This window comes from Cygnus atratus, chromosome 4 (genome assembly GCF_013377495.2).
Source record: "Cygnus atratus isolate AKBS03 ecotype Queensland, Australia chromosome 4, CAtr_DNAZoo_HiC_assembly, whole genome shotgun sequence".
NCBI classification, from domain to species: Eukaryota; Metazoa; Chordata; class Aves; order Anseriformes; family Anatidae; genus Cygnus; species Cygnus atratus.
The window spans coordinates 66,910,877-66,937,441 of NC_066365.1; the positions used below are offsets into that span (position 1 = coordinate 66,910,877).

The 26,565-nt window shown below is 38.7% G+C and overlaps 1 protein-coding gene across 1 annotated transcript in view; it reads left to right on the forward strand.

Annotated features, from left to right (window-relative positions):
* Nucleotides 1-19,185, forward strand: part of CPZ (carboxypeptidase Z) — a 33,508-nt gene extending 14,323 nt beyond the window's left edge. Inside the window, 7 exon segments of the mRNA XM_035547298.2 lie at nucleotides 1,887-2,083; nucleotides 3,085-3,246; nucleotides 8,461-8,619; nucleotides 11,626-11,761; nucleotides 12,838-12,977; nucleotides 16,208-16,307; nucleotides 18,130-19,185. Of these exon segments, the coding sequence (XP_035403191.2) occupies nucleotides 1,887-2,083; nucleotides 3,085-3,246; nucleotides 8,461-8,619; nucleotides 11,626-11,761; nucleotides 12,838-12,977; nucleotides 16,208-16,307; nucleotides 18,130-18,485 (1,250 nt within the window). The 3' untranslated portion in view covers nucleotides 18,486-19,185.
* Nucleotides 19,186-26,565: the final 7,380 nt, after the last annotated feature.

Below are 26,565 nucleotides of genomic sequence, written 5' to 3' on the forward strand. Positions count from 1 at the left end.
GTGGGTGCAGTGGTATGACTATTATTTATTTGTGCCCAGCTTATGAAGAAGCTTGGAGAGCTCTTGGCTGCTGACCTGCCCTCTCCATAATTTACCACTTCCCCAGTCACCTTTTGGTCGTTCCATCAAACCCTACATACTTCCTGAAACTCATGCCTGTTTCTAGTCTGAATGTAATCCTTCACATCCTAAAAAAAAAAAAAAAAAAAAAAAAAAAATTAGAACATGCAAGAAGGCCTCAGGTACAATAGGATGTTGAAATCCAAAAAAAAAAAAAAAAAAACAGGCAATTCGGCAACGAAAACAATCCTCTGGACACAGAGCTTCTGGTTAGTGTTATACCTGTCAGTATAGAGATGAACAATATCAGGAATTTATGTTATTTATCACAGCACCTGAGTACCTTTACAATATGATTCCTTGCAACTGTTCTGCAAAGAGGAATAATCTCATTCTCATCCTCAGATTTTGTAGATTCATCGAGACAGCAGAGATCAGACTTTAAAACATATGAAATCCTTCAAAAATGTAGATCATTTTCTTAGGGGGTATTAGGTGTTATTTTCCAGTTACCAGATCCCAGCTCAAATACAGAATCTGATTAAATCTGGGTGGACTGCTGCGGCCACTGCTATATAGCAAGAGCCTCTGGCTTCTTCTCATCAAACTAGCTCCAGCATCAAAGTAGCCTCAGCAGTGTAGCAGAACGGAACTACATCTGACTTAATATATTTTAAGCTTATTACCTGAGGTAAAGCTTCTGTGTCCTCTGTACGCTATGCCACTGGGAAGGCTGAGAGGGCAGCTGAGCCTGGTGTTGGCTCTCTTTACTCTCTCCCATGCTGACTTACATAGTGTAGATATATTCTGAGGTGCCTTTGAACCTGACCAAGATCCCAGATGTCTTTAACAGAGCAAAGATTAAACTCCTATCTCCTGGCCTATTGTCCTTCCTCTCTTGTGTAAAGAATGGAAGTTTCAGGTGTCTTTTCTAGTTGATACTCCATTTGCCAGGATAACACAAAGCCTGTGAATCAGGCTTTTAAATTAAAACTGTGATATGGCATGATAAAAGATCGTAGTTTAACACATTACCTAACATTTCCTTCTAAATCTATTGCTTCATGCTGCTCAGGACAGTTGAGATTTTGCAAGACTGAGTTAGCTGGCATAATAGCTTTGTGCCGGCCCCCCTCCTGGGTCTAGTGCGGGAGGGTGGCCAGAATCAGAGATGAAGATGAAGGGCTAGACAAGAAAGGGTGTCTCCAAAGAGCATCTATTTTCCACTTTCCATTAGTCTCTAAGGAAGGATGGAAACTGAGAGAATAACTACAGGGAATCATGAGGCTATGTTTCTAATAGTCTTATTCCAAGTCTGTTTAGCCTAAAAGCCACTTTTTATGCACGACCTAATTTCTGTTCCAAATACATGGATAATATATTACACATCTGCAGGTCATTTCTAGGATGTGTGACAATACAAGGCATTGAAGCTGCGCAAGGTAAGTGAGAGTGCCAGGGGTGTATTTTGTTCCTTCCCAACCAGCTTGACATTTCTGTTTGCAGCATTTTCTCTTCGCAATTAACGATGAGTCCAGCAAAAGCTTAGAGCAATGATTACCACTTAAGGTTTGGGATCCTGAAGGTATGGATTTTTTTTTGTTTGTTTGTTTGTTTTTCACACATCCAGAAAGCTATTAAAATTGTTGCTGGACTGACTTGTAATAGAGTGAAATTCATCTGGAATTGGTGTACTGTTTACAGCAGCGTATGCATTAAATTAGTGTAAATAAAACTTTCATCAGTAATCTGTCTGTGTTACTCTGCTTTTGGAAGCCATCCAGGCATAATCAAATTAAAGCATCTCATTACTTTATATTCCACAGTCAAGCCAGAATTTAAGTACATTGGCAATATGCATGGAAATGAAGTTGTGGGGAAAGAGCTGCTGATATACCTTGCGCAGTATCTATGTTCGGAATATCTTCTTGGGAATCCTCGCATCCAGACCTTGATTAATAACACCAGAATTCATCTCCTGCCTTCACTCAATCCAGATGGATATGAACTGGCTGCAGAAGAGGTGAAAGACTTGTTATAAAGAAAAAGTTCAGTGTTTCCTGTTTGTAAAATTCCCCTTTGGAAAAGACAAACTGGGAGTGAAGCGTCATGTATGGGAGGGAGTGTTAATAACCAGCAGCTAGGCTCCCAGGCTGCTTTGGCGGTAGGTTGCTTTCTGAAGACAACGTGAACAGACCTAGAAATCAACCAGAGCTATGTTTGTCATTTTCTGCTCCCTGCATGCATTGACGTGGGAATGACTGTGCTACTTTTTCACACATTTAGCACTCTCTGCTATCAGCTCTAGAACAGAATGCCCACTGACTCACTTTAATGACTTTTAAATTAATTTGCAAGGAAATGTAATTTAATACTGTGGAATAGATATTCATCCTCTTGTAGAAAAGCTGGTGTAATAAAATGGGAATATTTTCTGTACTATCTAGCTTTCATAAGGATGGCAGTTTTCAGAGATCAGCTGGTGTCTGAAGGAGACATACGAAAGCAGCACTTTTATTGTGCTATCTGTCATTCTTCTTTTCTCCTCACTTCTATCATTAACATCATTAACATGAAAATAGGACCTTTTTCTGAGCTTCTTGTGCAGTGAGCTCTATCTGTTAGAATGATATTTGGGGTTTTATATTCTGCCTGATCTTTTCTTGGAGTGAGAGCTGTAATTTTTTTTTTTTTTTTCATTTTCTTCTCCTCTAACCCACTCTGCATGCTGCTCTGAGTTGAGTAAGAAACTGCTGTGTTCCTCTCATGAGTCAAATCACTGGTGAGTGAAATGATTCCTGTATGCTAGTAAGTGTGATCACGGGGATAAAAAATGATTAATAAGTATGTTTTTTTTGTTGTTTTTTTTGTTTGTGTTTTAACTGTATAGACATTTCTAACTTGTCTCTTATGTCTTTTAAAAATTGCTGATTATAAAAGGACATTTTAAACACTTCCTTTTTCCGCAAAGTGACATTTTGAGACAAGAAGTTATACTGAACTTGTTTCTGTATTCCAAATTAGGGAGCTGGTTACAATGGATGGGTCATCGGCCGACAGACAGCTCAGAACTTGGACCTGAACAGAAATTTCCCTGATCTGACATCAGAGGCTTACAGAAGAGCTGGAATTCGTGGGGCACGCCTGGACCACATCCCCATTCCACAATCCTATTGGTGGGGTAAGGTACGAATTACAAATTTTATAAATCACATTTACTACAGAACAGTTCAGAAATTAAGATCTTGAGATTTTTCAGTCTGAAGTTATTCTCTGGTAATAAAATTTTATATGTAGGACTAAACTGGACAGACTAAGAATTGACATGAAAAAAACTGGCATACGTCTGGCCAAAGAGGCAAGTGTCACAAATCACTGGGAAAATTTGTTGATAATTTGGATTCTGCTATTTTAAATTAAGAATAATAACAGGAGGGGTCAGAAGTGTGTAATGATCCAATGTGAATGATTTAAACTTCAGCAGTGTGTTGAAAGGCCTTTTTTTGTGGACTTGGATCTCATTCCATTAAGTTCTGCACAGGTTTGATGCAATAGTGGTTTCTGCCTTGGAAACCGTAAAAAGGCTTCATGTGAAGTCATGTGGCATGAGATTTCCACAAAAACAATGGTTACAAATGACAATAAACAGCTGGGGCAATGGAAGAATCTAGATGGACTGCAATGGTGTTGGAAGGAAGAGTCATTGCCACTTCCAATCTCAGGGAGCAGGATGGAGGCAGCACTGCAGGACCTCATTCTTATCATCACTAAGCTTTACATTGCATGATGTCCAGGATTCCTATAGGGAACAACTGTTTCAGAAGCTGTATTCAGTATTAGCAGATTTGAGAGACCATACTGCAACTTTCTAGTGTGCTGCAGGTGATCTCATATAAGGGCTGTTCCAAACCTCATACTATATTGGTGGTAGGGGGATGGTTGGACCAGATGATCTTGGAGGTCTTTTCCAACCTTAAGGATTCTGTGATTCTACAGTTCTATGTACTTGCTGCCACTAACTTCAGTTCTTGTCAATATTTGTGTGGCTCAGCCATCAAGTACTACCTTTATGCCTGTGCGTAAAGATATAGATGATGAGTTAAATTGTGTCTGTAACATCTTACCAGACTAAGTCCCTTCTTGGAATGGCCCTTTGCAGATTCAGTAATGAGAGTGCCAGTCTCCTGAGAGCTCTTTCATGGGCTGTACTCTCCCCTGAGGCATGTGCAGACAGGATACAGAAGTGCCTAGCACACCTGAAAATGCATTTGCTTTTCCATAGAGGTGTCCAAGAAGTCTGCTTTTGCCCTTTAAGTTTGGATGTAGTGGCTGGGCAGCAGACTTTGAGGTATGAAGGAAGGGATGGAGATCTCCCTCCAGCCATAGGCTTTCTCACTGCAATCAGCATTGCAGGGTTGAAGGCCCAAGAACTACCAAGGAAAGATAAAGGTGTCCTTTACCCCTCTTTGTGCCAGTGTCCAGTGCAAGCTGTGAGCTTGTCCCATTTTGTGCAGCCCAGAGTCCCCATAACTCTCTGGATTTTATAGCTCTGATGTCGCTCTTCTTTACTCTGAGTTCTTCACTCAGAGGGTGGTGAGGCACTGACACAGGCTGCCCAGAGAGGTTGTGGATGCCCCATCCCTGGAGGTGTTCAGGACCATGTTGGACGAGGAACATAAGAAGCTCTCCCTTAAGAAGCTTCAGTTTCAGGCAGACAAACTCATGTCTCTTACAGAAGTTGTAAGGGAGAAAAGAAATCTTTGAAAGCCATGGAGACAGTAACTAATTGCACTATAATCGGCATAAATGAGATTCAGGTTTAAAAAGGGTAGTGACCATTCACTGTACTCATGCCCAAATAATTTAGCTGTTTTCTAATTGTGTTCCAAATTGTTCTTGTGAGATGAATACCTTAAGACTGATCACCTCTGACTGAGAAGCAAGAACCCTGGTGAAAAAAAAATGGAAAAAAAAAAAGGAAAAACATAGAAACCACAATAAAATAAAAGTTTATGGATTGAATTGTCAAAGGCCAGAGTGACACAGATATTATCTGACATCATCTGATGGATCTGAACCAAGATAAAAAAGGATGTGCACGTTTCAAAGCCTTAATCACGGTACACAAAGTCACTGAAATGCTATTAGGATAAAAATAGTGGCATTGAGATTACTGCTTTTGCACAACATTTGCTTCAACAAGACGTTGGCTCTGTGACACAGCAGTGTCTCACAGCTTACGCTGGTACCTAGCAAGCAAGTTGGCTAATCACGGGGAGGGACTGAATGTTGGAACTCTTTGAGTCAAACTTTTTATTTCACCCTTGCCCATTGAGTTGCAGAAACAGCTTAAAAAATCTTACTGAGACCTGAGAGCACTGAAAGCAGGGCTGTTTCTGGCTCCAGGCATGCCCTCTCTGGCCAGACTGCTGCAGGTGGGTCAGGGAGCTACTGACATTTTGGGGCAGCATCCTCTGGAAGATCCCTGGTGCTGTGGGGCTGGGAGAACATGGGCACAGAGCCAGCTCTCAGCCACCCCACAAGCCCCCATGCAGAACCCACAGGGAAGGCAGTGCTGCTTGCAACCCCTCACAAGCCAGCTACGGTTTTCTGCTCTTCAGAAGAGATGAACTCAAAGCACGAGCACAGTGCTTTCAGAATTCAGGTGGGAGTGGCTGGTTCAGTTCTATATTCCCTCGCGATGAAAATCATTACTGGACTATCTCAAGGCACTGTACAATACTTTGAACTCAGCAGGTAGCATTTTTGAGACACTGCCGAGTTCATTGTCATGAAGCCTGGTGGGCTGTGTCCTTCTCCCACCTCTGAATGTTCAAGTAGGTGTGCAGGACTTCAAAAAGTGCAGAGGATTACCATTTCCTTTCAGAGTGCCTTTTATCTGACTTTTGAAAATGTTTTTCAGGTTATGCCCTTCCTGGAAACTCTGTGTCTAATCTTCACAATTATACAAAATGCCTTAGTTTTAGGGTTCTGACATGCAGAGTGTAGTTGTTATGAGCCCAACCAAATTCTCTGTGTTGCTCAGTTGGTTGTTACATCTCATCTCAATTTTAAGTTGCCTCTTTATAGTACTGAGATTGAAAGGGTTGTGACACAGATGCAGAGGCTGCCACGAGATTGATAGATAAAATGGATCTGGTCTGATTTGCCTGAGGACAAGTGGTACAACCTGGCTTGTGTACATATGCTGACCACAAGCTACACATTTCTTAATGTTTCACCTTGAGCAGTGTACCTCAGGTTCCTATTAATTCCAATACAAGGTACAGCCTTGTCAAATAGAATCACAGAATCATCTAGGTTGGAAGAGACCTTCAAGACCATCTAGTCCAACCCCTGACCCAACACCAACAAGCCCTCCATTAAACCATATCACTAAGCTCTACATCTAAACATTTTTTAAAGACCTCCAGGGATGGTGGCTCAACCACTTCCCTGGGCAGCCTATTCCAATGCCTAACAACCCTTTCAGTAAAGAAGTTCTTCCTAATATCCAATCTAAACCTCCCCTGGCACAATTTTAATCCATTCCCCCTCGTCCTGTCACCAGGCACGTGGGAGAATAGACCAACCCCCACCTTGCTACAGCCTCCTTTAAGGTACCTGTAGAGTGAGATAAGGTCGCCCCGAGCCTCCTCTTCTCCAGGCTGAACAATCCCAGCTTCCTCTGCCGCTCCTTGTAAGACTTGTTCTCCAGGCCCCTCACCAGCTTTGTTGCCCTTCTCTGGACTTGCTCAAGCACCTCGATGTCCTTCTTGTAGCGAGGGGCCCAAAACTGAACACAGTACTCGAGGTGCAGCCTCACTAAAGCCGAGTACGGAGGAACAATCACTTCCCTAGACCTGCTGGCCACACTGTTTCATATGCAAGCCAGGATGCTGTTGCCCTTCTTGGCTAATGCACCCAAACGACGTGCAGATGAACATGGAGCTATGACTGGCTGAATAAAGTAAATGGCTATAGAAAGGTGTGATTTCCTACTGTGGCTATAATTATACCAATATATGTAAAACTGTATTTAGATATGGCTTTTCCCTGAGATCCTTTGATTTCTCATTCATACAGGGAGCTGTAATACATCTGCAGTGAACCATTGCTTCACAGTGGTGTTTCTGCTGTTCTCCTAAGTTTGTGTTACCCATTGCATTCCCAGAACTGTGATCTGCCTGTGGAGCAGAAGAGGGTCTGATCCAAAGAACACAGGAATTGCTGCTGTTGTAGCCCTAATCTTTAGCTCTTTAGGTTTTGTTTGCTTGCTTTTCCAGGCCTGTTGTTTTTTGGAGTATATGGCACAAGCTTTAGAGGGACTTGCTTCACTGGCTCTACTTACTAGCCACGCTAGGATGCTGGCTGACAGATTTCCTAATGAAACCTGGAATGCAAGCAAAGGGTGACGTGCATTGTTAGCAGCCCTGTAGAAACGCTGAAGTAAATCCACCATAACAAACCTTGCTCGTTTATTTACTTACTTATTTAAACCTGCCTGTCAGCACTTATGCAAAGCAGAGTCTGGATTGGCAACGCTCTTTTTCCCCGCTATCTTCCCAAGTGGCAAAGAAAAGAGCCTCACCTCCCCCAAGGGCACTGGCCTGCGGGCTTGCAGGGGCCGGCCACCAGATGACACTGTTACCCCTAAGAATGATCTGACTCCGGAGCAGGTCCGGGAAATCCCTCCTAGGAGCCAGGCAGGATGGGCAGGTGGGAGCCCCAGTGCCCCCGGGGTCCCGTCCCCACTCCTTGGCAGCTGTGACTGAGCATGGGCTGCCAGAAAGACAAATTTTGTGACCTATATGCAGCAGTTCCCTGCGAGTAAACTGCAATTGTTGCTGTGCTTGATATCCATTAGTTTTCATTTATTTGTTGATGAACCTGGATTAAAGGATGGTAAATGAGACAATGTTTTTCCAACAAGTGCTGAGCATTACAAATTTATCTCCATATCCCATTTTATCCATCCAATGTCAATCCTGCTGATTCAGAAACAAAATTAGAAAGGGGGTCTGGCTTGCAAATAATGGTACACCACCAGGAATTTTCAGGTCTAACGTAAGTCTGTCATCACTTTGAACTGCTGAAAATGTCACTGTAATAAAAAGAAGTTATTCTTCCATCAAAATTTCTATGTCTTTTCTCAGCTTTTCCACAGTGATTGCCTCTGGTTTATGGGGAGGTAGGAACATTATGTCTCATCTGTTCCCTGTAGCAAACTGCTGCTCTTCCCCCATTAACTTTTGGGATGGAAGAGCTGAAGAGCCACATCTTTCTCCTTCCTAATACACTCCCTTCTCCACTGGGCTTCATCCTGCCCAGGACCAACTTCCTTCAGAGCTGAATGATCAGTCACACTTTTTTTTTTTTTTTTTTCCTCCTGTATTTCAGGTAGCACCTGAGACTAAAGCAGTCATGAAGTGGTTGAGGTCTATCCCCTTCGTGCTCTCTGCCAGCCTGCACGGGGGTGAGCTGGTTGTTACCTATCCTTATGACTATTCAAGGCATCCTCTGGAAGAAAAAGAGTTTTCCCCTACACCTGATGAGAAGGTAAGATTGTTTTGTAGGGTAGGTATATGATATAGTTTTCATATGTGGAACTGTAGGAATATTTTCTTCTAACAAGTAACAAACTTAGCTTAGATTTATTTAGATTTTATACATATGTATATAGTTATGTATGTAATAAATATACAATAAAACATATGTTTATATATTTATATACATGTATATATACATATGTATAATATGATTTATACAGTTACTTCATTGGCTTTAAAATATATGTTACCAGCTTGATTGGTAAAGATTTACCCATTTTTTGTGAGGCCAAACATGATTTCACAAGGCACAGGTTAGGAAAAGTCAGGATTTTACTATTTAAAGTGTGAAGGTTCGGCTATTTTTACCACTGATTCCAGGAGAGAAGAAACAAACCTCATCAGAATTCATATTTACTGATGAAATCTGTAGAAATAAAAAGGCTGGCTGCCATATGGTGGCAGCCTTGTAACATTTATTCCAGGTCAGACGAACGGCAATGGTTTTCCTCTCTCAGGTTCCTCAGTTGGGATTCACTGTAAATCTTCTGTGAAATTTTTTGCCACCTTTCCTGTTTCCCTTTGATTTCCTCAATCTAGTATTCATTGCTGACATGCCCACTAGGAGAACAGCCGGCTTTTTAGCTTTCTAGCATATGTTAAAATTGTCCCTGACCTCTTAAGGGAAAGTGGTTACTTACATAGTGAAAAGCAGTTGAAAATCATCAGAAGTTGATCTTTGACTTGAATTATCCATTTCTCTCCTAAAGCAACAGTCCTCACCAGCATTTATTCAATATTTAAATATTTGTCACAATTAAACATTTTCTATATCAATTCATTTCTTCTCAGCTGTACAATATCTACTGATTAGTGAGTAGCTGAAAAGCCTAGAAAGCAGCTACAAATTTTGAAGTTTAAAACATACAGGAGAGGGCTGGGGGTGTCCTCAATTAAAACCAACTTTTCAAGTGAGTCAGCATAGGAACCTTAACAACACTACCAGTATCACTTTAACATTTGTCCAGAAGGTTATAAAATGTGTACCTGTGAAATGACCTGTATTTAAGTAACATCATCTGCTGCTGGGGAACTGGCATTCTGAAATACTGCAGTTTGTTTTAACTGCCATACATTAGCTGTAACCCTTGTTCTGTGTGCTAATCTGCCAAATTCACCATGCAAGGGGAAAAAAAGAAAGTTTGTACCCTTGGCTGCAGCCCAGGGTGAAATGCTGAAGTGCAGATAATGGCCAGAAATTCAAAAGTCAAATTCTGCAAAGTACATTCAAACCAGATTGTCCAGCTTGCAAAGGCTCCTGGATGCTGCCACTTCCCTGTGGTGGTCTCTCTTGATGAATGCGTGGTATCATGGGGATCCTCTTGGCAGCAGCATATTTCAAGCCTCTTTAACATTTATCACAGCCTGGTATGGTAACTGCTGGGACCACGGAGTCTCAAAACTGTTCCATGTCCTTCCTCTCACATTCTTGCATCTGCTTCATCTCCTAATCAAGAACTTTCAATTTTTTTGGCTTTTGTGAAGATGGAATTTTCTAGCCAGCTTTTGTTGCTTTGTTTTACACAAGAAGTTACATTGATGCTTGTGTTCACAGGGGCAGAAAGGTACTCACCAAGTCAAGCTCACTACCCTTGGCAAAAGGAAACACTCCCCTCAGCCCCCAAAAAAACAAATTGTGAGAGTCAGTGGGGTCAGAGTGCTAGCCAACATAACAGTATGTACCCATTTTATCAAATGAACATCACACTTTCAAAGTCGCAAGGATTCCTCTGTTTTCTCCTTTGTGTTCATCTACGTAATGCCTAAACATTTGAGTTTTTTGAAGTCATAACTTGGCTGTTCATCAGGAGAAAGGAAAAAAAAAAAGAAAAGGAAAACTGTCTTTACACTTACATAACACTATTTCCACCTTTCCTTGGTTAGCTACCTGATCCTATAATTGGTCCAACTTTGTGATTATTGAATCATTCCTCAATGTTACACCAAAATTATATGTATAGTCATTTTGGTCTCCATACAGCTTCAAGCATAAAATCTTAGGCCACTTGCAAAAATAGGATTTTAGCCACACAACAGTTTGCACGTGTTGTCTTAAGAAATGTGCAACGAAACCTATGATGCTGAGCTGATCTAGTAGCATCTGACAATTGCTGTCATTTTAATGTTGAAATCTGGAGTTATAGGTTTTGTAGATGAGATTTGAATAAAATAAAAAAGGTGGGTATTTCTGTTCAAATTTGTAATAAACATTGGAGAAAATGGCACAAAACAGATTCAAAGATATGGTTTCCTCATATCACTGCTGTTTCTTCTGTCTTCACTTCATGTACCCATCACTTTTCCTTTCTGGGTCATGACTCATCTGCTCTTCATCATTATTAACACTCTTAGGAAATCAGTGGTGACATCCTCCATCACCACATCCTATCCTTCACTTTTTTTGGGATGGCTTCAGCCCCACAAAGAAGCGACTGTCATTGAGATCAAACTGGCAGGTTGTCCTGCAAGAGAGATAAGTGCAAAGCAAATCAACGCTGTCTATTTTAAACACCAGCAGCTGATGCAAAGATCTGGTGGGGCTGAGGCTGGTGTAGGTGTTTCTGAAAGGGTAAAAACCCAACAGCTAGGACATAATGGGGAGAGCTAATTTTGGCTTTTAAACCCATGACTTTAAGTACAAAAAAACAAGCCCACTACTTCTGCCCCAGATATGTTGAAGCCAAGTATCACAAAATCAAGAAGTATTCAGTGTTATTTCTGGCTAAATACATTGGATTGCAAAGAAGCACCTTGGAAAATAAGGCATATGAAATCTTCCTGGTGGAATATCCTTGCACAGAGGTTCTCCCCCTCCATCAGCCTCAGGGACACAGGGTGGCTCATTGTCTGGGCTCACAACAGCAAGACTTACTTTACTAGCAGCAACATCAATGACTGAAGGCTAACATATTTCCTGTTTGCAAAACCAAATGTATTTCAAATTCTTCTGTTACAGATGTTTAAAATGCTGGCAAAAGCCTATGCAGATGCACATCCAGTCATCTCAGACCGATCAGAACTTCGCTGTGGTGGAAATTTTGTAAAACGTGGAGGTATTATAAATGGTGCTGAGTGGTACAGCTTCACTGGAGGTAAAACCACTTTACCATCATATCAAGTGAGGTAAAACCTCTACATGACCTTTCTGAGACACAAGGGTTTGGCAGGGTAATTTTATTCATATCAATTTATTTTAGGTCAGATACTTGCAAAAAGTAACCTGTTAGGGATTTAAGCAGCAAAATGTATGTTGGTAGTTGTTATATCCAGATACCAAGGGACATATTCAGCCCTGATAAAATCTGAGAGAAGTTAAGCTATACAAGGGTCAAATACATTATTGCATATATAAGATTCTTCTAGTTTTAAAATCAGAAAAGTTTAAATAAATATTTAATGCTAATTAATACTTAAATTGCTATCATTCTTTAGCAGCATCAGTTTGATTCCATCTTTCAGACTTGCATTCTGCTTCATTCAAGTTCTGTTTGTGTTTTTTTTCAAGATGTTTAAATATATATATATTTTTACTATATTTTTTTTAAGTATAAACAACAACAAAGTTTAACATCCCATTAATTTGTGCTTAAGTTGCTAATTTGATTTCCTCAATAGTAGTATTTGGTTTTCTTCAGGATATCATGGATGAACTATTAATGTTCATAAAAATTTCAAGTGTTTCAATCATATTTTCCAATTAGACTCAAGCAGCTCCCAAAATTATTCTGTTGAAACTGGGCATTTAGGAAGCTTTGGGGAATGAGAGACAATCAGGCTTAAATATCTTAGGCTTACATTCTTCTGAAAATTATATCCAATGTCTTTTGTGTTGAAACAGTTTTCAACGTACTAGTGGCAAAAGGTCATCTCTCTGCTGGTGACCTTTGGCAACCACCTCTGATACAGCTGATTATCCAATTACTGTGATTAGCCAATCCTTATCTTTCTATTGCTGTTTCTTGGTCAGGTGAATAATAACTTAAAATGATGCTTTTTCACCTGAAAGAAGCGTCACAGTCATTAGTTAATTCACATTGAAAGAAGTAATATTCTGAATTTGTAGAATAATTTATACGCATTGGCCATTGCATGGAACTAACTGCAACAGCAAAATTCCAGTTAGGGTTTAAATGGGTTTTCCATGATCTCTTTCTTTTTAAACCTGTAGGTATGGCAGATTTTAATTACCTTCATACAAATTGCTTTGAAGTTACTGTGGAGGTAGGATGCGAAAAGTTTCCTTTGGAAGAAGAACTGTTTACAATCTGGCATGAAAACAGAGACGCCCTTCTGAACTATATGGAGATGGTATGGCTCTGCTTTTGCAGACCTTAGTGATTATGGATTTTCTTCCCTTTTTTTTTTTTTTTAATCGATATTCCTTTCTTTGCTGTTCCACCAGTTAGTTATCACTGAGATAGCACTGAATCAGTCACCACATTTCACCTGCAGCTCTGGGGCCTCTGCTTATCTGACAGGACATACAGATAATATTTTTGTTGTCTTGCAGGAATGATCGAGCTTAAGGACTGTAAAGGACTTAGAAACAATTCAAAAGGAAATTGTTTGTAAATACTTTGTGCAATATTACAAATCAACTGTCTGAAATTTAATGCTAAGAAAAAAAAACACATAATCAGAAAATTACAAATCATCCTTTCTCTTGAAGAATAAACCAAGAGATACTTTCCAGAAAGCTTCTGGGAACTTTTCCATTTTCATATTTCATGTTCCTGGCCTTAAACCCACTGTACAAGAGCACGAGATGAAGATTTGGTTGCAATGGGGAGGTTATAGTTATCTTAATAGAAATGCTGTTTACTCACTTTCCAGCTCAATTTCTTGATATTTAAAATGATCGGAGGTCTCATCTTCTAAAGAGACAACTGTATGCCTGTAAGCATTAAACCAACCCATTTTAAAGTAATATTACTTTAATAATAAGTTTGAGCTCAGCAAAAACAAATACCTCACTGACAATAAGTAAGTGAACACAGAAGCAGAAGTTGCTCATCTTTCTCTCAGCCATTAGTAGATTAGCTTTCTGCCATGCCTTATTTTGATAGAGTATGCAGTAATTTAAAATTGTTAGGAGTGTTTTTATGGCCTTTCTAAGCAACCTCTTGCTACTTGTGGTAAGTATTATCATTCAATAAAGTCTACAGTACAGACCACCAAACTCATTTCATTTTACAGCTGTCTGATGAAAATGAGTTTTAGTGAATCCAAATGGAGCTGGGTTAAATCTATATATATTGCAGTTGAAGTCTTCAAGATGTAAAGATTTTTATAGTGTGAGATACTGGAGAAGTCTGTGCTGGAAAAGCTTTTTGAGTAAATGCAGGACAGTAAGCAAAACAACTTTGTAGATAAGGATGACTGAATTACTCCCGATAAAGATTAAGTCTGCCATAACCAATTCAAACTTTTCTTATTCTGATATATACCAGGCTGCTTGGTGTGTGTACAAATCTACTTGGCTTAACACGCAGAAGTAGTATTCATTTTCATAAATGCTGATCTCTTCTCCCCATTGCTAGTGGTACCAAAACACTCTCCCAAACTTATGTGGCACAGGTTTGAGACAAAAACAAAAATAGTGTATTTAAAGCAAAACAAATCAACAACATTAAAGACATTTCAGTTTTGTCATTTTTATCCCCTCATGTTGTAATTGTGAAATTATTATTGAAGTTGGATGAGGTCATACTACTCTGAGTATGTCTACACTGTAAATTAAATTTGTCTCTGAGATGACTCTTCTGACCAGATATACCCACTATCCATATGATAAATCCTCAAGTGCGATGCTGAAAAGCAAATTGCAGTGCTTCATCATAATAGTTCTTAAGGGACAGTTTTGAAGTCCTTAGACTGAGTTGTTCCTAAATCCTCCAATGAATAGCTCCACTCAATATAGAATAGCTATTTAACAAGAGCAATGACAACAGTCTCACCTTGAATAAAAACCTGACGTTATTGGACCATACTGAATAATTTTCAAGCTTTATATTAAGAATTACTGTAAAGTTAGATATTTTACTGCTTATTTTTAAACATCTGTATTTTCCACCATTTTTTTTCCATTGTTTTCATTCTTTGTTCATCTTTTCCATTCTTCTGTGACAAAGGAAATGGAGAAGGGAAAATAAGAGGAAGAGAAAAAAATCTCAAGTAAAGAAGAACAGCTCAAGTAGATCATAGTAGTTCATGGGAAAAACTGAAATGGAATTACTTTTCTTTTAAAAAGTTCATATACAACTTCCAATATAAAATATTTTCATTTTGGAAAGCTGAAAAAAAATATCTTTAAGTATTCTAATGTTTTGTTTTGTTTTCCTGGTTTTGTTTTGTTGAACTTCAAATAGAATGAGCTGTTTGTGCACCTCTTTGTTTGACAGAATTCACACTGCTCTTTAGTTTGTCACGAAACACATTTCTCATCGGCTCAAACAACTGGGTTCTGTGCTTGTAGAGAAGAGAAAAAGGATATTATACACACTGCTATCATGACATTCTGACATGTAGTGATGTGTAGGCAACATGGAGTTGATGAGTAGCTAAAGATTTCCCTGAACTATCCTTATTCACTGATACTAGATAGGAATATTAACAGATTCAGAACTATATTGTTGTATATCGATTTGCATTCATAAATATTTATTGAAAGTGATTTAAAATATGGCATTAAGGATTGTATATTTAATGATACTAATACAGTAGCATTACAGTACAGAATTACAGTACAGTATTACAGTTACATTTATTATTTTTCTAGAATGCAGGTTATTCTGTTCATATGTTTTTTTCTCTACTTTAGTAAAAGCATGTCTATCACAAGACAGTTGTTCAATTTTGATTCTTTATCTCTAAGTCCTTTGGGATTCTACTAATACTAAAGAACTGGTTTCTTTGTAAAACCTGCATTAATTGATTCTACTGCCAGCATGGTAGTATATTGTTTGATGAGTAGTATTGTCTGAAAGCTAATAATTATGCATGATTTTGATTTATTTCACACAAGTTTTAATGATGCACTTTGCGTAAATGGTCATTTACTCAAAAATGGCCATTTACTTCATGTTGATTTGACTCTGCTCATGTGCTCATGTGATACCAATGATACTTTTTCACTGTGTGCATCAGATTGTTTTTTACAGCCTTAACTTTTCATTTCTTTCTGGTTCTGGATCTATGGCAGGCGATTAGAAACAGTCTTCAGGTACTGTGTTTGGAGCATGAGATGCTGCTGATTTGTGCAAAGGGACCCTCAATGCAATGCCCGACCACATACCTAGCCCAGGAAAGTACTCATTCAATTAGCTCTTTTCCTCAGCTCCCTCCAAGATGTTATTGTTATTATGAAGCGCCCAAAATAGAGAATGTGATCTGAAGGGATGTTAGCACCCAAGAACCTCTGTAATGCACCAAAACTCTTGAAAGTTGTTTCCTCTCTACATGGTTTTCTTGTAGAATATTAGGAGGTAGTAATATAACAAATGATTCCCATCTAACTTTGCTTTGCTTTGCCTTGCCAGGTTCATCGGGGAATAAAAGGAATTGTGTCTGATAAATTTGGAAATCCAATTAAAAATGCTCGCATTTCAGTCAGGGGCATCCAGCATGATGTCACCACAGGTAATATTTTTTGTTCCAGCTTTTTCCTGCTGCAGAGTGAAAGTCTTGAGAAGTGAACCGACAAAGTCTTGTCATGTCTGATGGAAATGTCACCTTAATGGAGAATTCAAGGCTCATCTGTGGGTTTGTTTCTAGAAAAGCAGGAGAGAAGACATCAAACTGGTTGTTAAGCCTCTGATGTCTCTGGGATGACTCAGTTCTTGCAGTTGATGAAATCACCTGAAGCTGTCAGCCAGCCATCAAAGACCACACGTATTAGAGAAATTCAGAAATCCACCTTGACATACATATTTCATGTTTCATGATCAATAGCCCTGCTGGGGGGCAAAGTCTACTCTGTCCATCTTGTACTCACAGAGCAGATAAAATTACTTAATTAAATATTGTGAAATTGAGGTGTAGAATATGGTCCACAGTGATTTTAACAACTGGAATGACTGCAGTGATTGAAGGGCAAGCAACCTCTTTTGTTCATGAAAACAAACAAACATAAAAATCCCTATAAATATATGCAATTTGTGGACAATAATTATATCAAAACCAAAAACCAACCAACCAAAAAGCCAACTAGAATGCTGAATTATGGTCACTGTCACCAGCTGTAAAACATGTATTGAAGCATGTGCAGCTGCAAGTTCTGAGCTTTTAAGCTCTTACTGGAACCAGTGCTCTCATTTTATTACTGACTTTAGTGAGAATAGGGTAGGCCGTAGGAGCACAAAACAGAAGACGTGAATGGTAACATTTTACTCTAATGGTAGTTGTTGAATCAATTTGGAAAGCCAGAATAACTTATAATGTAGTGGATGCTTTCCAGCTTTTTTTTTTTTTTTTTTTTTTTTTTAACTTAACATTAGAGGGGATACAATAGTGGAGATTATGCAGATTCTTGAGGCTGATGGGAGACTCTGGCATGAATTAGGGTCTTTTTCAAACTTCTTCCCAGACAATGGCTTTCCATTGGCAATGGACATTTAAAGAATTAAGAATTAAATAAAAAATGTGTTTACACTGAAAGAAAAAGGAGAATTTGTTCTTGTGTTAGGTGGGGTTAAGAATGTCATATGATTAAAATGTCTTTTAACTTCAGTGTCAAAAAAAGACTGAGAAGTTCAATGATGAAAAAAAAAACCACATTAATGCAACATTAACTAAGTTAAGAAACTTACCATTCAAAATAAAGGAAATATAAAATGGAGAATAAATATTGTGTTTTAAAACTCCTTGCTTTTTGCCTGCAGGCTCTAACCTTCAGCTGGAGGAAATTTACACCCGTTTTACACTAATGGAAATTTATACCAGCTGCAGCTTTGACTCCACAGTCTTATGTGCTATAGTGTCTGCAAAGTAATAGAATGTAATATAATAAAAAAAGGGATTTCTTAGCTCTTCAGACATGCTATATATGTATATATATATATGTATATATTGCAGCTTGGATTCTGCTTTCACTTTCTTAAGTTTCACATAGTTTTTCATTCATTTGATTTCTTTGGAGTTATTCCTTGTGCCCCTGGGAAAGCAGTAAGAAGGAAAGCTTCACTTCCTTTTTATACAGGCAGAGCAGTTGCTGAAATTTTGCATGTGAGTTTTACTCCTTTAGCTCCAATGGTCAGATTTTCACAGGCTGAGTCTCTTTTTGTTATTCAAGTGTTTGTGTCTGAACTTTTTCCAAAATTTGAGTTGACCTGATTCTAAGATTCTTTTAAAAACCTGTCCCCTAAATGTTTGTGTTGTCCGTGGATGCATGTACACATGAGTATGTATCTGTACAGAAAGAATGACCAACTAAATTCTGTCTTGTGAATTTGCCTTTCCAAAGCTGCCGATGGTGACTACTGGCGACTCTTGCCTCCAGGAACATACATAATCAGTGCCCAAGCTGCAGGATACAGCAGGGTGATGAAGAGGGTCACCCTTCCCACCAAGATGAAACGGGCTGGGCGAGTTGACTTTGTCTTGCGACCTGTTGAGGTTTGGCCTAACAAGCTTCTCCGCCGGCCCATGGAGGACATGCACGACCAATACGACCCACTGGAACTGTTCGATCCTCATGCCCAGCATGCACAGCCTGGGGCTCGGGGAGGGTCACCACAGCCCAGGGAGAAGCCCTGGTGGTGGTCCTATTTCAGCTCTCTAGACCTGCACAAACCTCTCTGGCTGCTTAAACAGCACTGAACGGTGCCATTGTGCTCTGCTCACCTTGTTCTGCTGCCCTTCCATCTGGTTCCAGGCACCCTGATTGCTCTTGGCAATATTTAAATCTGTTTCATGTGAAAATACAATATTAATTCAAGCCCTCTTATTTCTTTTGTTTTCTCTTCACATACAACTGAGTCTGTTCAAGTGTTTTTATATATTAAAAACAATGGTGCACACCCATCCAAAGGCTGGGTTGTATGTAGTCTTTTTCATAGTAATGTGCTGTACTTCTGCCCATGTAGTTAATCATCGCATTTATTATTTATTAGGTTCTAAGTACCTGCAGGAAAATATTCCTGATCCTTTAATGCATTTTTGTACATGCCTTAACACATTAATGACTGTATACTAAAAACAACTTTCAGAAGCATTCAGAAAACTCTTCTCTTTTTATGTTATTTTAGCACATTAAATTCGGTTCATTAACTCTTCTAATAGAGCTCACAAAGATTTCTTAAGTCCATCATGTGATATTAATGCTGATTTTGGGCAGAAAAAGAAATCATTAAGAGTATGGAAATAAATCTTTGTCCGAATAAGTGACATGTTCAGTAGCATGGGGTGCTCACAGACAGGTAAGAAACAATGAAAGATCGTTAAATACTATCATATTTTCCCAAGTACTGTTTTAGAAATTATGCTTTGAAGACATAAGTAATAAAAGTGATAAATACTCAGTATTCTTCTTTTGAACTCTTTTGCATCACTAGGCAAAATCAAGAAAAATGTTTGGAAAGTAGATTCTGTTCCAAGCAGTGTGAATATCCAATCTTTATGAAATATAAATGTTATTATAATTTGAAGGTTTTTAAGTTCTCAAACAAAGCAAAATACTGACATATACATTTACTGCTGGATATGTGCACAACTTATGACGTAGAAAAATACATGAGATAATATGAGAGCAATTTAGGTTCAAATGTGACATATTTTGCTAAAGATGTTAACATCTTGTTATCCAGATGTTAACATGGACTGTCTTTAGTTCAGATGATTGTTAATGGAATTAGTAAACATCAAAGAAATCATTATGTTCTTTTCAAGATGGTTGATTAGGTAAATAGTGGTCTTGTAAGATGCTGCCCTCTCTCAGAAATCCTTAATACCTTTGGATACCCTTAATTTTGATGAAACATGTAGTTTCATCTACAGGGTGCTTGTTTGGAGCTGACAAATTTCCTTCAGGAACTGCTGTATTAGTTGTCTAAATTGCCCTCTGATTTCTAAAAACTTGTTTCCTTATCTTAGGTAAAGAAACCCATACTACATGAATCCTACAGTCCATGTGCACGTGTCCAAACTATAATTGCCTAAGAAGACCCAGGAGATGAATGACTTTAATTCTGCAACCAGATGTTGCACATGCCTGAATACCTTATTCCCTGTTGTAATCTGATTGAAGTTAGGAGTCTGTTGTTCATGTGCTTGAATGTTTGCAGGACTGAAGACTATATAAGAATTAAATAAAACAAATTCATCGCATTAACAAAAAGTAATTATATCAGACCAAATGTACTGCATGCACATTGATGTGTTCCTTTCCCAGGCATGCTAACTTAAAGAAATACCAAATCCTACATATGTCACAGAGAAGCAAGCAGGAGATATACGTTCAGACTGTATTTCCTGTAACAGGTATTATTACTGTTTACTATGGTAATGTTTTCAAAGCCACTATCCTGTGAAAACAGTGGTAAAGCTAACAAAATCAGAACAATATGCTAAATTGCTGGCTATTAGCTGTTCTTTTTATGCATGTAATCTCTTGCACACTTAGAAAGATGCTTTCTATAAGTATATCCCAGATTCTCACAGGGCTATTTGGAATTTTTTCAAGTAATCACAGTAAACCCAATCCAATTGAAACGCAAAACAGAATGACTGTGCAGAAAACCCATTCCTTTCCCTGAGTCCCATGCTGAAATAGAAGATGGCAGTCAAGACTGTGGAAAGATGATTTCCAGGGAAGATTGTAAAGATATGTTAAGTTTAAGAGAGTGTGAGAAGCAGCTATTCTAGACTACTATACCTCATGTGAAATTGGTACGATAGAAAAAGAGTAGCCTTCCTACATCATCTATAAAAAGAGGTGTCCAGCAGACAGAAGGTTAAGAGCAGACTTCTGCTGGTTCGTACACAGAAAAATGTATAGATGGGATGTATAAAAGTGCATTGAAACCACTATGAGGCTCCTGGGGAAAGGTATGCCTCAGTCTTCTGGAACTACTTCATTTTTCCGCAAGATAAAATCTTCCATTTTCAGCTCCTTAGAAGTGGGAAGGACTGCCAGAATTCTCTGGGTGGCTCTCAAAAACCCGTTTGAGTTTAGATTAGATTTAAGACGTATTTATTGGTGTTTTGAGGTTACAAAAAGAAAAAAGAAAGCATTGGTCAAAACGAGCTGAAAACAATGCAGCCAAAATTAGTATTACCTTTCAATTTTTACTTGAGATTAGATATAGATATCAATTCAGTTCTACTGAATCTATCTGGGAGAGAAAGAACTGGATTGCATTTTTACCCTGGACTGGATTACAGAAATTTTCTTTAATTCTTATTTCAATCAGGAAATGTGTGGTTAATATCAGATAAGGCACATAAAGAAAAAAAATAAAAACTAAAATACGCTTTAAAAGATTGTAGTAATGAAATCCAAGCATCACAGCAGCTGTAAGCAGATCTGTAAGAAATGCATGTAAATAAACACAGTGATCAGCTTTTTCATGCAATTCTCAGGAAGAGGATTATGTGGAGGGGTTCATGGAATATGAAGTTAGGGGCATATTAAATGTTTTCTGACTAGAAAATCCCTCATTTAATTTCATTGAAATGCTTCAGTGAAACATGGGCTCCAACAGCCAAAGTACAAGTATTATAGGAACGAAGTAAAAACCAATTAAAGTTCCCCAACAGTCTCCACCATGCTTAAACCATGCCTTACAGACTTGGATTGGCCTTTTTCCAGAGGAAGACATGTTCAGCAGTTAAGCTGTGTTATCAGGAATTACAGTGTTTATTCATGAGACTCCCTATCCTTTTAAGTCAGAGTCTACATAATTTTTTTCAATTACCTTCCAGCCACATATTGAACAGTATTGACAAATGTTTTTGTAACATCCTCCTTAATAATTAATTTCCTAGTCTCCATGTTTGAGGGGATCTTCCTGCCATGGAGCCAAACTGTTTCTGCACAAAGCAAGAGCATTAATAAACACTAACCTGTCAGCTATCCAGACCTCCTCAGTCTGCCAACAATCAATCTTCCCAACAAGTCAAGGTATGTAAATCTAAATAATACCATTACAAGCAAAAACAGCAAAGAGGAAGGTATGTTTATATCATATGTACAATTTAACTTTCATTCTTATTGCAGAAAAAATAAATAAAGAACACATACAGAAAATATCAGGAGATAAATTACAAGTTGCATATATGAATTACACCAAAGAAGCTTTGGGTCTCTTTGTTCCATTCAGAAAAACTTTTTAGATCAACATAATAACAATAAACAAAGGGAGGAAAGCTTGCAGCTGTCGACATTTTCATCTCCTGTAACAAAATGATGTTCCACTGTTGGGCCACCCACACATAGGAAGGAGCATCTTTATTTTCCACGAGACAGAAGAGAACAGTGCTTTAAGCTAACCGTCTGAAAACACAAGTTGTGTAAAAATCGCTAACTAAAAAAGCTTTTCCTGCCATCATTTTTTATAGTGCTTATACTGTTCTTGTCCTCTCCATGCCTCAGCTTAACAGCTCAATGAAAGCACTCCAAAGCAATATTGCAGTCTGTTTGGAAGTCCTGCAAACCAGCTGTCAAGCAGGGTTTGCCAGGCCAGTGCCATTTCTTTGTGTCTATCATTCTCGTCTTAGACTGCAATTCAAAAACAAGCCAGAGATGTCTTCAACAGTTAGGAAAGCTGCCATCAAGGAGGAGACAAAACTGTACATGTCTGTGGTGATGGCTGCAGACAGGCTGGAAGGTGTCTGTGGTGGGTGGGCCGCCCCCCTGCAGGGAAGCACTGCAGCTTCAGCCTTCAGGAGGCAAGGAACAACAGGGCATGGAGATGTTTAGGTGGCCTGGATGGAAATGTGAGCCGAAGCTGATACACCTCCTTACAAAGTTCCTGATAGAGGTACTCTCACGCTCTCTTCCTTTGCTGCATAATATTTGTATTTTGAAGTTACCAAAGTTTAAAAGGAGTAGATGGGGAGTCTGTAATACCCTTTCCCTGGTTTGTCTTCGCAGCGTGTCGGATGAGAGATTCTGTCTGACATTTGTCTTCTCTGATGTCATGCAGTCTCCAGTAGTGCTGCCAGAGGGCTTTGAGTTGGCTTTCTTGATGGAGCAGCTGGGCCTCAGCAAGGAGGTGGGCTGCTTCCAGCCACCCATCAAGCCCTGAGTGAGGGGGGGGAACACCAGAAGGGTTTCTCTGTAGGGGATTTTTGGTGGCCTGTTTCTGGCTGTAGGTCTGTTTGAATGAGTGTTTGATGAATGGGGGATTTTCCCCAAATTTGGCAGCTCCTCCTGGCTCCTACAGCCACCGGTGTCACACAGATACAGCAGCACCGGTGTTGGTGCCATGGCATTAAAAGGGAAGAGAACACACCACCAATCAGTAAGTACATCGTTGTACTACTGGGAATGATCTGGATTGCTTTTATGGGCAGAGCTTGGAAGCATAACACTATTTTCCCATCTCTTTCAGAGTAGTAGCTACGTTAGTAGCTCATAAGGCCAGCTGGAAAAAAAAAGGGGTCATATCAATTAATAGTCATATGAATAATTTTATAAATATAGGAAATACAGGAATTTTTGACAGGTGTTTGTTGCTGCGGTGTCTTGTGGAACTGAATTATGGGAAGAGAAGTAGCATATATATATATATATTATTATTTTTACATCTGTAATTAAACTTCATTATCAGGAATTATTTTAAGTGATGGGAGAGGAGTCTTCAAGGTTAAATATTCCTCTAAGGAATTATATCACCTTCTAACAACAGGGGCAAAATTCACTAAGCTAAAATAATAGTGGTAGTGGATGCTGACATTGTTTTTACTTTCCATCTTTGAAAATGGAATTTAAATACTTTTGGTGCACTCCGTAATGTAATGCACTCTCATGCCTTTCAGTTTTCTTTGTCTGTCACAAGATACATACTGTTTATTTTCATGCAATTAGTACTGGCATTGCTCTACACTGGATCTGATTAAGCATTTTAGGATGTTTTCTGCTTTAAAAAAAAAACAACAACAAAAAAACACTACTAATTTAATGAAATTTGCAAGAAGGAGGGAGTGGAAAGTTCCATTCTGACAAAGTCAGGATATTTCATTTTACATGATTCACACAGAAACACAATTCTGAAAGATCTGTTTCCTGCAGGATTGCAACTTCATTTTGCAACTTGTAGCCAGTTACATTCTGAAGAGTATTTTTATAATTTCTACTCTTTCTCTTTTACGAACTGTAATTTATTGTGTGAAAAATAGGTTTGTTTTTCACCTCATTAATAATTGTTATTATGCATAATCTGATAAAAGTACTAATTTACAGTATTTGATTCATTTTACCATTTCAGGGAAAAGTTTTTCCTGCAAAAGCTGTTAATTTCTCATTAAAAATTCACCAGGGAGCCTCAGACCTGTCAATTTAGTACATACTATGCAATATATGCCTAGGTACTACCATGTATCCTACAGCTATATGTATAAAAAATGTGACCAATGTTACAACGATTAAACCTTAAGCAGGTGAACGAGTAAATTGACAAGAAACTTTAAGAACATAATTGTCATTTTTGGCACATAACTTCAATAAGTAAAAACTCTGAATCTGCCTAACTTTAAAAGCTTTGTTTTTCCTAAGTTATAACTGTCGATATGCCATAGCTATTTTAGCTTTGCTGCTTGGCTTACCCAGCACTGCAGTGGGGCAAGCATCATGACTGTTTCACACTGCATCATGTGAACATCCCACATTAGTTTTGCCTGTTGCTTCCCTCTGCTGCTGAGTGCAAGCACCTGCCGCAGGGTGCAGAGGCTCCACACTGCATCACCCATGCAGGGCAGTGGCTGTCCCATGGTCAGGGGTCTCTTTTCCACTATGCACTATGTTAATTAATTTCAATTCTAATGATTGCTTGCAATAAAATACTTCCAAAGGCACTGAAGGGGCTGTAATCTTGTAATCTCTAGCACATTCAGCACATACGTCATACACTTAAGTGGAAACTCAGTCTCTTGGTTTTCCTTCATTTTAGTGTACAGATCAAGGAATTTTGCACTGAGTGATGTGCCCTGTGTATTAGGAGCAGGTATTTAATGCGGGATTTGGATTCCCCTAAGCTGCAGGGCCTTAGAAAATAAGGTGTTGCAATGATGAGGATGAAGTTTGCTTGTGAATTTACTTAAGTAGGTCTGAGGTGTTTCCTACTGTCTCCTGCTGGCAGTCCTTTGGGAAAACTGGCTGGTGACAAAGCTAAGGGTATTTAAGGCTATGCATGAAGGTGATAGAATGATGATTGGATCTTATGGCTTTTGGGCTTTTTCTGTGCTGGGTCTACTGTAAAAAAACTCTAACTATCCAGTTTACATTACCACATAGAGTCAGTCAAATGGAAACCAATGATGGCTCTTCCAGAATGTATTTCTCTTAACTTTTGTTTCATTTGTTAACCAGGAAGCTAGCTGAAACAGCCCTGTGCTTATTCTTCACTCAGGTACGTGCAGTGGTTACTGTAGCCTGCTGTCCTCAGGTACAAAATAATATTTGTTTAGGTCCAATAGTAGCCATCCATTTTAAAATTATAATTCCTATTAAACTTACATGTGTAACAGCTAATGCAGATGCTACCAGTAATACATGATTAATGATGAGTAGACTGGTGAAACCTATGTAAGTCATATTAATAAAAAATGACTTCAGAATTCACTGCTTTATTCATCTTTAACAAGAATAAATATAACATTTGTCATCAGAAAATAAAATTTCATAGATAAAAATCACAGACAAGTATGCAGCAGTATATTGTAGAAAGCAGTGCACTGCTAACTAAAACAAAAACAAGACAGCATAGCTCTTACACTGACATTAACTATCATTTTATGTCTGTAATAGTATTTCAGCCAAATATATACTTGAACCATATAACTCAGTATTCAAATGAATATTATTAAGTCATACCTTGGATGTTTCAGTCAACTTTAATGTCAGTCACAAATGTAATTTTAAAATAGTCCATAAATCTACTTTCCCTGAGGAAAGAAGACAAAATACACTTGTGTGTTGATATGGCTGCATCCACAGGCAAGCTCTTGCTGGCTCAACTGGAAAATAGTAATGTCTACTGAGACAGTCAGGTCAGTGGAGAGGGATGAAGGAAAATATGGTCTGAATCATACCAGTGGTCATCTCCATGAGGTGCTCCCTGTGGATGGCAGCTGATCCTCCCCAGCCAGGTGGGAAAAGCCATGACCATGGAGCCTTTAAAGGATTTTTTTTCTGGACATCAGCAGCTTCAGTCAGGGCCTGAATGTGGCTGCATTTGGTTTACAATTTCATTGCTGTAAACCACTTCCCCCAAGAAAAGATGCTTAAACTGATCTGGTATGTTACCAGCACTTTGGGGAGAGCAGAAGAAAGCAAGATGGTTTTGTTTGTGCAGTGTTCAACTGGACTGATAGAAAACCCTCTTGTCAGAGGTTAGCTTTGGATGGCATCATGCCTTGCTGCCAGGGCTGGGATAACACTGAGACAGGTTCTCTGGTGTCTCCGTGTCTCTGTGCCCATGACATGAGTCCTTCTTAGGCTTTAAGAGATCTCATGAGCTTTTATTAACTCACAACAGGCTTTGATCTTTAAATGAAAAGCTGGACCGGAAAAAGGATTTTATATTTACTAAACACAAATATCAAAACCCAGAACTCCAAAAATTAGAATGCTCATTATGAACATCTCTTAATTTACACACACAATATACATACACATGAATGCATGCACACGGACTTAGAGATATATTTATATAAAATGCATGCATGAACATTAATGACA